This window comes from Candidozyma duobushaemuli (genome assembly GCF_002926085.2).
Source record: "Candidozyma duobushaemuli strain B09383 chromosome Unknown D_B09383, whole genome shotgun sequence".
NCBI classification, from domain to species: Eukaryota; Fungi; Ascomycota; class Pichiomycetes; order Serinales; family Metschnikowiaceae; genus Candidozyma; species Candidozyma duobushaemuli.
In genome coordinates, this window is record NW_020289898.1 from 982767 (window position 1) to 997946 (window position 15180).

The 15180-nt window shown below is 47.4% G+C and overlaps 4 protein-coding genes across 4 annotated transcripts; 1 reads left to right on the top strand and 3 right to left on the bottom strand. All coding sequences in view use genetic code 12, as the record gives it.

Moving 5' to 3' along the window:
* Positions 1-32: 32 nt before the first annotated feature.
* On the top strand, positions 33-1925 carry CXQ87_004024 (uncharacterized protein; the record flags this gene model as incomplete). The annotated part of the gene is made up of 1 exon (XM_025482481.1): positions 33-1925. The coding sequence occupies one exon, from the start codon at positions 33-35 to the stop codon at positions 1923-1925; it is 1893 nt and encodes a 630-aa protein (XP_025337099.1).
* Positions 1926-1963: 38 nt separating this feature from the next.
* On the bottom strand, positions 1964-3049 carry CXQ87_004025 (uncharacterized protein; the record flags this gene model as incomplete). Its single annotated transcript, XM_025482482.1, has 1 exon — positions 1964-3049. The coding sequence occupies one exon, from the start codon at positions 3047-3049 to the stop codon at positions 1964-1966; it is 1086 nt and encodes a 361-aa protein (XP_025337100.1).
* A 261-nt stretch (positions 3050-3310) lies between these two features.
* On the bottom strand, positions 3311-14015 carry CXQ87_004026 (uncharacterized protein; the record flags this gene model as incomplete). Its single annotated transcript, XM_025482483.1, has 3 exons — positions 3311-4907; positions 5739-8976; positions 9335-14015. The coding sequence occupies 3 exons, from the start codon at positions 14013-14015 to the stop codon at positions 3311-3313; spliced, it is 9516 nt and encodes a 3171-aa protein (XP_025337101.1).
* Positions 14016-14772: 757 nt separating this feature from the next.
* INO4 (Ino4p) lies at positions 14773-15172 on the bottom strand (the record flags this gene model as incomplete). The annotated part of the gene is made up of 2 exons (XM_025482484.1): positions 14773-15021; positions 15089-15172. 2 exons carry the CDS (start codon positions 15170-15172, stop codon positions 14773-14775), a joined length of 333 nt encoding a protein of 110 aa, XP_025337102.1.
* Positions 15173-15180: the final 8 nt, after the last annotated feature.

Sequence of the window (15180 nt, forward strand, 5' to 3'; positions counted from 1 at the left end):
GAGATCGCCTAATATCTAAAGAGTCCACCACCATGACGACTCTCAGTCTAGATAAAGTCAATCAGACTTATTTCGATAAGCTATTCGTGGCTAAAAATAACACACAATTGTCGGCTGCCATAAGAGCCAAAGTGCTCCTTGTGGATCAGCACACAATGCCTATCATATCCATGAGCTACACTCAATCACAACTTCTTCAGCAAGATGTCGTGCTTATTGAGATGCTAGACAATCTACGCAATTTGAGTACCATGAAACATCTCAATTGTGTCGTTTACGTCAAACCCACTCGAGAGCTGATCAGCAAAGTGTGTGAGGAGCTCTTGAACCCCCACTATAACCACTACCAGTTGTTCTTCAACAACTCGATCAGCAAGAATGACATAGAGAGAATCGCCGAAGCTGACGAGCAAGAGGTGGTAAATCAGGTGATCGAGCTTTATCAGGACTACTCTATTGCCAACGACAATTTGTTTACGATAAGTGTGCCTGATGTATCCCAGCTGGCAAGACACACACTGACGATCCAGGAGGCAACAAGCTTAGTGAGCTTGCTCTTGTCTCTCAAGAAATGCCCCATGATCAAATACGAAACTTCTTCGCTAGACTCAAAGCGCTTGGCGTCCGAGCTTTTGTATTATATCAACTCAAACCTGAACAACAACTTATTTGACGACCTCAACAGGACCAGTGATGTCCCACCTACGCTCCTTATACTTGATAGAAAAAATGACCCCATCTCACCGCTCGTGCTTCCGTGGACCTACCAGTCTATGATCCATGAGCTTATCGGCATCAACAGAAATGTTGTGGACATCAAGGAATCATCGGAGCAGCTCACCCTTTCAGAATCTCAAGACAAGTTCTTCCAGGAAACAATGTATATGAACTACGGTGACCTCACCGATAGATTTCAAAAGTATGTGGACGAGTACAAGAAGCAGACGAAACAGTCCTCCATTGAAAATCTCAAAACACAAGACTTGTCGGAATTCAAGAAGATCTTGACAAGATTTCCAGAGTTCAAGAAGCTCTCGAATAACATTCTCAAGCATCTCAATATCATTTCGGAAATTGATAAGCAGATTTCGGGCCAGAATTTGTGGGCTGTGGGCGAGTTACAGCAGACGATTACATGCGGTTTAGAAAACCACCAAAATATCAAAACTAGACTCATTGATTTGATTGCGGACCATGCGGTCTCTACGGAGAACAAGGTCAAGTTGCTTCTACTTTATGTGGCCAAGTTCCCTAATCAGCAAAGTGATTTGGGTGCCATGTTGGCTAAGCTCAACGACCCAATAACCACGAGTCCACCACCAACCATCACGCAGACAACTTTGATAAAGCAGTTCAGCAGGTACTTTGGCAGCATCAAGAAGATGTCATCTCTGGAGAGCAACACCAACAACGGCAACATTGGCCAGATTTTCAACAAAAACCGTATCAAGATTCAGCAACTTTTCAACCCTAATAATGACGAAGACAAGCACAGCATGCCCAAGACGGACAACATCTTCATGCAATATATCCCCAGGCTCAACGACGTGTTGGCACAAATCACCAACCCAACGCCGCAAAATAAGCAGAACCAGCAGCAAAACCAGCAGGACAAGGTTGATCTCGCTACTATGGTGCCAGATGTGGTGAATAAGCAGTACGGCGATGTTTCGGCGCAGGCAGCCCAAGAGGTTATCATCTACTTCAAGGGCGGCGCCACCTACGAGGAAGCCCGTTTGGTGCACGAGCTCAGCAAGATTAACAATCGCGTCAAGTATATTATCGGTGGTGATGGAATATTAAACAGTAGCCAGTGGCTTGATAAGATGAGTGATATTGTCAATGGTTATAATGAGCCTGCTGGAGGGTCAGCGGCGGCAACGGGCCAACAGGATCGGAGAAGCCAGCTTCGTGAGATCTTATAGGCTTTATAGATTATAGTTGGAATTCAAGCACGCCAGCATCAAGGTGCATACTTGCCGAACTTCTGCTCCCAGGAGAGAATCTTCTCTGTCAAGTTCTCCATGAGCTTCAAGTTCTCATCAAAATGCGAAACAAACGGCTCCTCACAATTGGCCTCTGCCAACTGACTCTTTTTCAAGTCTTTCTCCTCTTCCAACTCCATCTGCGTACGCCCTAGCCATTCAAGAATGGCCCCTGTGCGCTTCCTCAACTCGTAGATCGTGCACTTGTCGTTCACAAAACGTGGTTTCAGCAGCTGATTTAGAAGCTCCTCCTTGTTGGCAGCGTTCTTCTCTGTCTTGGGCGTCGTGTTTTTGGGCTTCGCTGAAGCTGGTCTGCTCTTTGGTTTTGGTCTCAGCGGTCTAGCACGGTCCTCCTTCTGAGTAGCTTCACTTTCCTCATCGGCGTTGCTCTCGTCAACCTCGTTTTCAGAAGTTTCCGAATGAGACCGCTTTTCACCTCCAGTGTGCTCCAGGTCGCTTTGTCTTTTCCTGTCGTTACGACCCAGCGCCTTGGCGCTTTCACGCAAGGCCTTCTGGAGCTGTTCATCGAAATCGTTGCCGTGGCGCCTGTCCTTGCGTGACTGTCTATCTGTTTCTCTGGATGCCTCGGGTGTTTTCTCTGAAGGGCTTCTTCTGCCTCGCAGCCTAGTGGCAGCACGCTTTTCGTTTCGGCTGCTTTCCTCCTCCATCAATCGGGTCCTGCTCTCATTGGCTGGTTTGTAAAGCGTACGGCCAGGCTGTTTCTGTGGCACCAGAATCACCAAGTGGAGTTCTGGCTTGCACTGCTCACACCAGTACTTATCTGGCACGTCTTCGTTTACAAAAAGCCCAACACAGTAACCGTGTTGCCAGACCAGGCACTTGTCACACTGAATGAAAAGGCCCAGGTCCACCTTGATACGGTACTCTTGTTGTAGAAGCAGCTGGACTTGGGGATCTATGGAGGTGAGTTCATCATGTCCGCATACACAGCGGGTGATTTCGTCGGCGTCGGCGTCGTCGATATCATTTTCGTTTTCTTCAGCGTCGGAAGCTCTGGCCCGATCGTCGGCTGGGGGCTTGGAGCGGCCAGATCGGCGGGACATTTGGGGTTTTTTATTGGGATGGGTTTATTGAGGAATTGGATGCACCTGGTTGAAATATGGAGCACCGATGTGCCGAGTCGTGCGATGCTCATAATTAGTGTAGTTTCTGTGGAAGGCACTTTGAAGTTGCCTTCTTTGATTGAATTATTGAAATACGGCAACCTCTCAAATTATCTAGTGTGACTTGAATCGTCATCACACGATGAATCTTTATTGGTCATTTCGGCCTACACTTTGTTCCCTTCTCATTATATTAAACGGCTAGTTCCCCACGACGAGGGCCCCGTTTCTGTCGTACATGCCTGGGTTTCGGATATATGGATCGAGCTCAACGTAGTTGTCGGAGAGCTGGTAATTGAGCAAAATCTTATCTCTGAGGTAGCGCGAGCTGACCTCTGGATCGGTGCTCTCACACCACTTCTTGGTGATGTCAATGAAGCGCATGAATGCTTCATCTCTCTGTTGCCTGAGACGCTTGTATCTGAGGTCCTTTCTCTTTGGGGGTCTCAAGTCATGCACTGTTGGTGGGATGTACGGCACCTCATCGGTGTCATCTCCGCCAAGGTACTTCGGTATATGCTCGGCGTCTATTAGGTTCACCAACTCGTCGTAGCCCTTGGTGAAATGAATCTTTGACACGACTGCAGGATCTAGCCAGTTCTTGATGACGTTCCACACCGTAGAGAAGATCCACGGGGCGTTATGCACAATGATGAACCCGAGAGTCTCGGGGTAGTGGGCCTCAAACATCTGGGCCAAAAACTTGATGGGAGCATTGTCGGCATTTTTCAATGAGAAGCCCGTCAAGTCAAACATGACCGTGAATGCATCAACGGAGTCATTGATTTCTCTAGAAAAGAGACGACACCACTCAATCATGACTGTGGCAAACCTCTCAGTCTCAAGCAATGGAGAATCATGGGCAAAGTGCTTTCTGGACTGGAACACGAAAAGTGGGTTCCCAAGTTTGTCATGACCACGGATAAACGACTTCCCGGTGGTGAGGTTCTTGATGAAACCTTGGTTCTCGCCATTGATATATGAAGGTCCGTCGGATTCACGAACCCAAGCTTCAGCGGGGTATTCTGTCTGCTTGAAGATCACAGACTTGACGAGCATCTGCACCGTATCCTCATGATTGAACTTACGAGCTCGGCAGAAGCGGAGAATCATGTTATCCAAGAGGCCGTTTTTGAGCATATTGACAATACCCGCATGAACCACCTTCGACTTGCCTTTGCTCAATGCTGGATGCACAAAATGACTTGATTTGACCGATTTGAGCGAAAAACTCTTCTTCTGGCGCACTTGTGGGGGATGATGCAGATTAGGGCTGGAGTGGGCCGTGTGGAAGGTCTCGAGCGAGCTAAGCGACTCCTTCTCTAGAGTTGATTCGTCATCGCAGCCATCCTCTTCAAGCGGGTCCTTCTTCTCATCATACATTAGCTGGTGATGCTGGCCAAAGACGTGCCTGGTGTGATCAGATGCCTTGCTGATGAAGGTATACTTCTCCAAATAGCTGTCATCCAACGCCATTCTTCGCTGAGACAGCACTTGCTTTGGCGCCAGAGGTTTCGTGCGGAAGAGCCCCCACTTCTTCTTCTTCTTCGTCCCACTCAGATTCGTTGCTGTCGTCAGAAGAGTTAGAGTGGTCGACGCTCCGGAAACTATGGATTCGCCATCGGAGTTTAAGCTAGACAGGTATTTGCTAGGTTCTTCGGCTGCGTCCACGATGGACAGGGCGACAAACAGCTCTTTCAACGAGATGTCGTCGTTGGACAAGGAGATGTCGTAGCCCCACAGCTTCAATAGCGTAGCCCAGCACTGTTTGAGAGCTATTTCCTGAGTCGCATTTAAGCTTTGGATTCGTCCAGGGCGATACCGAATCTCCGAAGGGTATACCGGTGGGTACATGGAGTGTGGTTGTAGTATCAGGTCTCAAAAGTGGTTGTATGTCTCGATAGACAGACGAAAATTAAATGCTCTTACACGCAGGAAAACACACACACCGTTTAACGGTCGGATTTAACGACAGGGGCGCAGGCAGGAATCGTCAAGATCAGCGGGAAAAACTCTGTTGAGTCGGTTTTGAAAAAAAAAAACGTGTCAAAAGGACGCTTTGCCTCTGTTTTGTCTTCCCTGGGTTCACATGCCACAAGTCCGATCTCAGCTGATCTCGAATGAACCAGCCGCGGTGCTATTCTTGCATTGCTGCCGGCGCGGCTTATAATGGACAAGGTCTGGTCCGGGACAATAGCCATGCACTGAATAGGAAAAGGAGCTTGTGAATGATGCCAATCCTTCGAACTCCGCTTCAACAGAAACTTCACACAGGTTGTGTTTGTTTCCAGAAATTTGCCATCCGAAAGCTCGATGACCTCGGACTCACATGTTGCGAAACTTCGCTTATGCTGGTGTGGCATATCACCGCACTTTGACATTTACCGTCCCACCGCACCTGTGATCGGCGCCAATGCATCCAACATAGCATTGCATTTGTCTTATGAAACGCACTCCCCACGCGAGCAAAATTTGACAAGAAAAAGTTGCAAAATTTGCCTTCCCAAAAATTGCGCCGTTGGGGCTGTGTCGCCTCAGCCTTTGCCACATTCCCTTTCTATTTCTCTATCTCCTGCGAGGTCTCATTCGAGCAATTTGTCGGCCCTTCATAGCAAGCGGAGGTGTAAACAGCTGGCCAGCTCCAAATGCACCAGGAGCAGCAGGGGCACCAGCTCCGAAAACAGGAGGCGTATTCTCTCGGCTTCCTGCTCCGAGACTTCCAGGAGCACTGTTGAACTGGTTTGGTGGAGCGTTGCTACCCATGCCAAATCCGCCAGAAGACTGTGTAGGGTTGGCGCCAAAGACGGATGCTGGGTTTGTAATTCCAGCTCCAGGTTGTCCAAAGGTGTTGTTTCCTGGAGCTCCAGGCGTAGATCCACGAGAACCAAAAACACTCGACGTGTTGGCTGGTCCACCAAATGGGCTCTGTGTAGGCTGCGGAGCTGCAAGATTAGTGTTAGCGCCGAAGTTAAAACCTGGAGTGGGGTTTGGGCCCCCAAATGCACCAGAAGGACCCCCAAAAGCAGGCGCCTGTGTAGCACCAAAATTGAATGGCGAGGCCGTACTCGAGGGACCTGTGGAAGGGCCACCAAAGGCTGGCGTAGCTTGAGAACCTTGTGCGTTGCTTTCGCTGGCTCCAAAGATCAGAGCAGGGTCAGCCGTGGCAGCCTGGCCAAAGGTGAATGCTGGCTTGGGTGCTGCAGCGCCTCCAGCCTGAGCTCCGATCAGAGGAGTCTCTGGCTTGCCAAACGAAAATGTAGAAGTGCTCTTGGAGTCAGCACCAAATGCTGGGGTTTGAGCGCTGCCAAAATTGAAGGCAGGCTTGGCTGTTGGCTCACCAAACAGGAAGGGCTTTGGTGTGGTCTCCTTTGATGAGACTGAGAACACCGGAGTGGTTTCCTTGACTTCAGTGGTCTTCGAGCCAAAAGATGTGTCCGCCGGCTTTGAACCGCCGAATGTGAAGGATGGGGACACTGATTTTGCTGCACCAAACGAAAACTTTGGGGCCTCAGTAGAATCTTGTGGCTCCTCGGATTTGGGCTTCTCAAAAGAGAATTTTGGTGCCGTGCTGCCAAGTGCTGGTGCATCCGTCTTCTTTTCACCTTCATCCTTCTTCGCCCCGAAGGAGAAGGTTGGCGTGGAGTCCTTGGTTGAAGAGCTTCCAAATGAAAACTTTGGCGTTTCTTCTTTTTCAGCGTCTTTCGTAGTGTCCTTCAGCTCACTAGATCCACCAAAATTAAATGCGGGAGTAGATCCTGAGCTTGGAGCAGCCAATTTGGGAGCCGAGTCATCATTCTTTTCAGTGGTTGCTCCGAAGTTGAACGACGGTGTGACGTCTTTCTTCTCTGATGATGAGCCCGAGCCAAAGACAGGAGCATCTGTCTTCTTTTCGCTCACACCGAAGTTGAACAGAGGGGTACTGTCCTTTTTCTCTGACAGAGAACCAAAGCTAAACTGGGGAGTCGCCTCCTTCTTGGAACTTTCTCCAAAATTGAGTAGAGAAGGCGCACTATCCTTGGGCTTGTCAAAACTAAAGAGAGGTTTTTCATCCTTCTTGGGCTCGGACTTCTCCTCACTCTTGCTTGAATCAAATGAGAAAGGAGCAGCCCTCTTCTTTCTGGGCCCCTCATCGGCCTCGTCATCCTCCTTCTCTGGTTTCAGGCCAAACAGGAACTTAGGAGTATCTTTATTACCGTCAGAAACCTTGACTGTAGCAGAGCCACCGAATGGAATACCTGGAGAGGGTTTATCATTTGTGGAAGAGCCGAACGAAAATTTTGGAGCAGCTTCTGGGAGCTTTGACGAGCCAAAAGAGATTTTGGGAGCTTCAGTGGTCTTCTTCTCTTTCTCGTCTCCAGCTTCCCCTTCTTTAGTGGATGAAGCACCGAAAAGCGGCGTCGAACTGGGTTTACCGAATGAAAATCCAGCAGAGCTGTCCTTCTTTTCGGTAGGCTTTTCGGACGTGCCGAATGAAAATGCAGGTTTTGGAAGCTCCTTCTTCTCGTCAGACGAGGGTTTGCTGGGCTCGAAAAGGGGCTTCTTCTCGTCAGATGCAGCTTGGTTTCCGAACAGGAATGACGGCTTGGAATCCTCCTCCTCATCTCTGGATCTCTTCTTTGGCTGGTCCTTACTCGAAGTGGAGGAGAAACCGAATAATGCTCTTTTACCCTCGTCCTCGGCAGACTTTGTCTCGGTAGCAGCACTAGCCTTTTCCACACGCTCGTCATCGTCTTTACGAGTCTGGAGAATATTTCCGAGGCTGTTCTTGTTGATCTCGAAATTGAAGCCGCTGCTGGGACCAACCGAATTATTAGTAGCTTGAGCGGCACTTGGTTCCTTCATCTTGATAAGGGACTCTGTTTTATCTAGGTAGTCCTTGTCCAATTGGGGCTCGTCTTTCTTCCCGAGAACAGCACCTAGATCGGTACGACGGTTCTTTTGCAAACTGACCGGAGGCTTGGAGTCCTGGTCTGGGAATAATTTGACAGGCTTTTCAGTTTTCTGCTCTGGGAATTTCGGTTTGTTCACCTGACCAAGATAGCCATCAAGCTTCACACCATTGGGAACAGGGTCAGATTTCTTGGGAGGAGCTGGCTCATAGAAGAACTCACCCGAGAAAAAGCCCTTACCGTTCTTCTGCTGACGCTGTCTTCTCTGAAGAGTTAATTTGGAACGCAACTTGTCAAAGTTCAACTTGCGATCAAACTCATCCACTCCATGAGTTTGTGTAGTGGAGTTAACCTTCGTTTCACTGATAGGCACGCTGGTGGTTTCATCAGGATCAACCATGTACTTGAGTCTGCTCTGGAGGTATTCAGACATTTCAACAGAACGTTTGAGCTGCAATAGGTGATATCTCTCGCTTGGATCTAGGTTGATCACAGGTGGTCTCACTAAGTTTCCCTCGTCATCTTCATACAATGGCGCAAACTCTTGTCTAACCAACTGGTTCTGTGGTTCATCACCATAATCATCGGAGTTGTTGTATTCCATATCACGGTCCATTGTCGGTAGTATGCTTTGACGAGGTACATTGTTCAAGTTTGGAGATAAGTCTTTGAGAAAGGTGGATTCCTCTGGGTCATTCAGGGCGTAGTCTGGAACTGCCGGTGGCAAAAGAGATTGTCTTCTTTCGTGTTCAGTGGCTCCATTGAAATCATCCTTCTGTCGCTGGAGAGACTGTGCAATCTCTTGGTACCCTTTGTAATGTGGAATTGAAGTCGACATTCTGGGAACGGCATCATTCACATTTTTGAGCGAACCAAGAATCGACAGTCTCCTTTTCTGAGAAATGAATTCACTTGGAAGGTCGTCTGGTGCAGGCCCGTCGTTAGCGAAGAAACCAGGAGCCTTTTGGCTAGGAGCTTCTTGCTTTGAAAATAAACGACTTGCTAGTGATGAAATGAGGCCCAAAAACTTCCGTTTTTTTGGAACAGGGCCTCCTTCAGGCTCAGTTATGGTTTGAGGACTCACAGAGCGCTTCATTGAGGTCCTCTTTGTAAATCTATGGGCTCTTGAAAGTGGAGTTTTAGCTTTAGAAACTGAGAAATTGATGGTATGAGATGGTCGCACCCGTGCACCAACATTGGTGAGACTATACATGCGGGAGAAGACTAGTACGGCTGCGAAATCGAGAATAATGCATTGATCGTTACTGCTATCACTGCGTTCTTAATACTGTTTAGTGGTGGGAATATCCCGATTCAGCCGCAGAGCGTATCGAACCCTGTGTGCTGAAGGATTGCCTCGTGGATCCTTGGTTAATTGAGCCTTGATTGATGGAGCCCTGATTGATGGAACCCTGGTACATGGAAGCCTGGTTTAGCGAGCTGTGGTTGAGTGAGTTCTGGTAACTTGAGGGCTGATGAATAGACTGGTTGATGGAGGCCTGAGTAAGCGAAGCATTGTCAACTTCTCCCCCAGTGTTGAGATTAAGCATGGCACCGTTACCTCCAAAAATATCGTCATCAGCATTATCGTAATAAGATTGAGCTGGGTTTTTAAGACCTGTCACTGGATCATCTCTGGCCACCTCGTCAATCTCCTTGATAAGCTTGATCATGGAGTTTTCACCAAAGTTGATGCCGTACAGAACCTTTATTGGAATGATGCCTTGCACCCAAGCATCCACTATTCTGGCTCTTTGCTTGGTGGCTAGTCTTGAAATAGGGAATTCGCCCTTCTTGATAAAAGCCACAATGTCAATGATGATATGATGCTTGCTGAATACGGTATTGACAATCAATGGGACTAACGCAGCAAGGTTCTTCATCTTTCTTGCCTCGCAAATGGCAATAGTGAAATCAGAAGCCTTGAAAACGCAAGAACCGTTGTTGTAAATGTCTGGATGACATGATTCGATAGTGGATTCAATATCAATGGGGAAGTGGTGCAAACCCATGACCTCAAACGTGTCGGAGATCTTTCCCAACACAAAGAGTGGCTGGAACGTGGCAGTCTCCTCTTTCTTTCCGGCATTTCCAACAGTGTTTTTTGAGATGGAGATCTGGTGAAGGAATCCAAGGTCTCCTGTTCTGAGATATGTCATGTCAGGATTACCATCTGTGATCTTGCCCAAAAACTGACGCGAACTGAAAGTATCCACTGGTCCTTTAGGTCCATTAGTGAAGGATGTAACGTTAGCTTCGGAACAAACCCAGATTTCTCCAAATTCACCTTCCTTACAGACCTTACAAGTTTCTGGGTTCACGATTGCAATCTCTGTGCATACTGGAACCATTCCTGAATCTTGAATTCGAAGAGCATTGGGGAACTCGAGCTGGTTGACGATGGAAACATAGCCCTGTCTCAATGCAACAGGATCAAGATAAAGGTCGACAGGAGCCACGGTCATGTAACATCTTGTAGAAATGATTGGGTTGAAGCAGTGGGTGTAGACAGCAGATGCAGCAGCAGCACTGAGCTTCGTTGGCTGAAATACCCTAGCAATCTTCTTGAGCAAATCAATCTCCACACGATTCTCAGTGCTTATCATCATGTTCTTCAAGTACGACAAGTTGAAACCTTTGGGTGTGAACTTGGTAACAGCATATTTGAGCATCTGCTCCGTGACAAACACATCCTTAACTTTGTACTTTGATAGCGACAAAAAGAATGCCAAAGGATTTTCAGCATAATTGACAGGAGAACTAAGGTAGGTTGTGGTTCCCAAGAAGACACCGAGAAGGCAAGCCTGAACAAAACCAATACCGTTCGAATGACGGACACAACCAACGATGGACGATTTCGAGGACAAGTTGCAAGTTTCCTTGAAAACCTTGCAAATGCTGACAATGTTTTTATGACTCAAGCAAGCACCGATTCTGTAATGGTCAGATGTAAAGTGCAACCAAACAAGACTAGTGGTGGCTTCATCGCGGAACCTAGCATCTGATTGGTACTTGGCTATCTTGGAGTTCAAAGAAGCCGTATTTGAAACCTTGGTGATTTTGGAAGTGCTCTTGACTTTCAATGCTTTTGGTCTTCTATGATTCATTCTCTTGAGAGCGTCGGCCACTGGTCCATTCTTCATGTACTTCTCAACATCTTCGTTGACAAATACATCATGGATGTCAAAGTCCTTGACAACACCGACGAAGGCAGGGAAGTCTTCACCAATTCTATTTGAGTCGAAGGGAAGCATAGGAATGGGAACAATGCCAAGCAAGAAACAAGCATACACTGCAACCATGAAGTCCTCGGAAAGCGAGTACATCAAAACAACATACTCACCGCTCTTGAGCGTAGTTTTCGACATGATGTGGTTGCAGAGAGCATAAACTCGTAATTCAAACTTCTTCCATGTCAAAGGCTTCAGACTACTCTTTCCACTTGGATCGATGTTCTGAAATGCAACACTATCACCTGATTGAGCGACTCTGAACTTCAAAATGTCGATGATAGATTTGAAGTCCGTGAGTGGTGCACCGGTTCTGTCATCAATCGATTTTTGCCTGTAGTCGATAGTTGAAAGTTGAGGCATGAATCTCGAAAGGGAAGCACTTCTGAGCTCAGAGGCGTAAGGAGACCAAATACCACCAAGCACATCTTCACCATGTGGAATCATACTGATCGATTGTCTCACGAAGAACTTGACAAATTCGGCCCTCAATGAGCCTTCGAAGAACCGTTTCTTACACAACATGTTTGCGATTTCCAAACCACCACTCCTCATGATCTTTGGAAGGGTATCACAATCGACCACCACCAAACAATAGAGCCTGAGAAAGTGATGCTTATTAAGGGTATCAAAGCATTTTTGAGCAATCACATTCAAAACAGGCTCATTGAGTGGAGCAGCAGTGTAGTCGATCTTGTCTCTGTTCTTTGCTCCAGTCGTAGAAGCAGCATCCGCTTCATCGATAACACGTCGTATCACTTCGGCTTCAACAATTGCCACAGGCAAGTATTCATTTCCAATAAAGACGTCAAAGATGGTACAGTCGTACACTTCACGAACCTCGCTGGCTAAAGTCGCAAGAAGATGAGAAACGTAATGGTAGCGAGTACCATTCTCAACCACAAGATCACGCTTGAGCCTCTTGTGCATTTTTTGGTCAATCCAGCTGACTCTCTGTCTAATTCTGTCCTCATAGAGGCCCAAGACGTACACTTTGCCGTTGTGAGTGAAACCCAAGAGACCAGTTCTTAGAAACTCAGGCTCCATGATGCCGTCTGCATTACGACACTTTGCGTGGAAGATTTGTCTAGATTCTTTCTTGAGTCCGTAAAAGCCTCCCGACAAGCAGGGACTGTCAATCCAGATTTCACCCAACTCGCCCTTTTGGACAACGGTTGATGATTCCGGATTGACGACGGCCAAGGTAGCGTCTGGTAAAGGATATCCAAAAGAATCAATTCTCAAAGAGTCGCTGCTTCGTTCGTCCATTTCAGCGACATCAGTTTCAATTATTTGGACTTTGTTTCGTGAGAGTGCTTCCTTGTCAAGTATGACCGAGGAGTTTTCGTCAGAGGCCTTGAATGTCGAGCCCAACCCCAATTTCTCGCCACCTCCAATCCAGTCTCGCATCGAAATTACCATACCACCATACTCACTAAGCGTAAGCATGGGGATGATGGCATTTCGTGGTTGCTGGCAACCTAACGGTTTGAGATATCGTTCTGCAAGAACCTCTATAAGCTCGCCATCGACCGAGAGCGCATTGATGAGCACCCATTTGATGGTAGAAAAGTCTACTCGCTGTGTCTTCGAGTAGTAACGTGTAGTGTTAGGTGACAGCTGATAGTCGTAGGTAACTCTCTTGAGACCCAAGAAGTCAGCAAGCAACAAGTTGGCTCGTGTTTTGGAGATTATGTTTGCGTAAAGTCCCTGTACCTCCATGACTTTTGGAGGAGCCCAGACAAGCATATTGCCCGAGTAGATGGTGAACATAATACCGACGATAAGACCAATGGAGATACGTAGATCGACGGTGGCCAAAAAGACCCTTTTGCTTTTTCTGGGGGAACTAAGCGAGTGTTTCAAAGAGCCACCAGAGTCCGGTAGACTCAGCAATGACATGTCTAAACAGTTCATCTGATGCAAAATGGTGCTATGGCTCAACTCGATACCTCGAAGCTCACCAACAGGAGATCTAGAAAACTCCAAATAAGCCAAGTCGTTTTGGGAGTTCAAATGTTCGTCTTTGCGTGCCGACTTGCCAAACACATTTTCTATATCTGAGCGTTTGGCAGAACCGAGGTCGGTGGTTCTCAAACGCACCACCTTAGGCGGCCACAGCACTTTTTGATTTGTTGTGGAAATCCTTTCGATCTCCTTTTGCACTGACTCGGACATAAGCACAAACAGCGAGGACGTCAAGGCAATCACATCGAACATTTCCTGGAGTGCAATGTCCTGATGAATAGGAATGGCCGCTACTCGAGCCATAAAGCAACCAAAGAGCGCCACTGCAAACTCACAAACCTCTCCGTCCTTATATAGCAACACCGCCGTGTCGTTTGGTTTCAACTGGTGTCTGTGTTTAAGATCAGCAGCCACCTTGGTAGCCTTCAAGTAGAGTTTCTCCCACAGAATGCTCTGCAGCTCCTTACCTTTGGAATCGAGCACCTGGAAAGCAAGGTCCTGTTTCTGAAGCAGAGCACGTTCCTTCAATATACGTGCCATGGAGTGCCTGAAGAAAGCCTCTCCCTCAGGGCGTTTTCGAGGCATCAACACCTTCTCTAGCAGCTCGGCATCCAACGGAACCGCCTTCTGCTGCAGCTGATGAAGTTTATTGACCTGCTTCATGATCTCCTCTCTCCTGTTGATGTAGGTCCATTGGTCAATGGTCTTGTTGACAAAGAAGTCTTCCTCGAGCTTCTTAAGAATCATCATCATGTCCAACGGAAGATCTCTCAGATCCATGAACTGGGGCCCGCTGGCCACCCTTTCGTGGTCGTCCATAGTCAAAGTGAACGAAAGACTTGAAGGGGAAACTCGAGCGATGTGTGCAGACGCCGAGGCGTAATAGGTTGGTTTAGTTGAAGCTCTTGATAATTGGTTTTCAGCTTCGCGGTAATTACAATGTACGGCTGCAAAGTCTAATTCCGAGAAGGCAGGGGGAGGGTGGGATGATATAGTGAAGGAGTGATTCTGCTTTAGGATTTGAAGGTCTAAAATAAGTTGAATTCTTTATGGTGGGGATTGAAGGAGGTGTGAGGTAATATATTAGTACTACGGTAGTACCGAGGTAGCAGATTGCTTATCGAAAGCAGACCCGAATGAGAGCAACTGAAAGACCGACAGAAGAGATTTTTAGATTTTGAGTGTAGATTTTGAGTATTGAATGTTTCGACTTTTGAATTTCAGTTTGACGTTGTTGGCTCCTTGCTTGCTGACAAACAATGAGTTACGATTTGATCACCTTGCCAGAAAAGCAACGAAGAGAATTTGATCTTGAAACAACGACAAGAAGACAGCTTAGCATCAAGAACTTCAATACTGAAATATTGAGATTCCGTCGGTTGCTCTGCACCTAAATGCTACCTAAGCACATCAACAACCATCAATGGTCAAACTCCATTAGCTTGACTCCACCGGAACCCTCCAAAACCACCCTCCACAACCAAAAAATCTACATTCCAATTCCCGATTCGTACATTATCCAATCCTATGTGAGCCATAAGCAGCAACCCACAGTTTCCCTCTTAGCGCAAAGCACTTAATCGTGGGCAACACCGGGGCCCTTGTATATTAGCTCATCGGGCACAGGGATACCCTTAAGACGGCATAACTCCAACAACTGCTTGTTTTCGTCCTTCAATTGGTCGATGTAATCAGCAGACTTGGTCAAGATGCTGAGCTCCGAACGGTTCTCCTGCTCGGTCAAAGTCGGCGTGAGCAGGACGATTCGGTCAAACTCGGCACGGATGTTTTCTCGTCTCTTTTGCTCGGATGCAATGTGGTGGGCCTGTTTTGTTAGTAGTGATTCGTCAAAGTGGCTACATTTTGTGGGGTAACCGGTTAGCACAACATACTTTCTTCTGCTCCTCGGTTAGGTTTGGAGACTTCTTCTTGTCGATGTCGCTGATGGGACTTTCTTGCTTAATTGGGACTTCCATGATTTTCA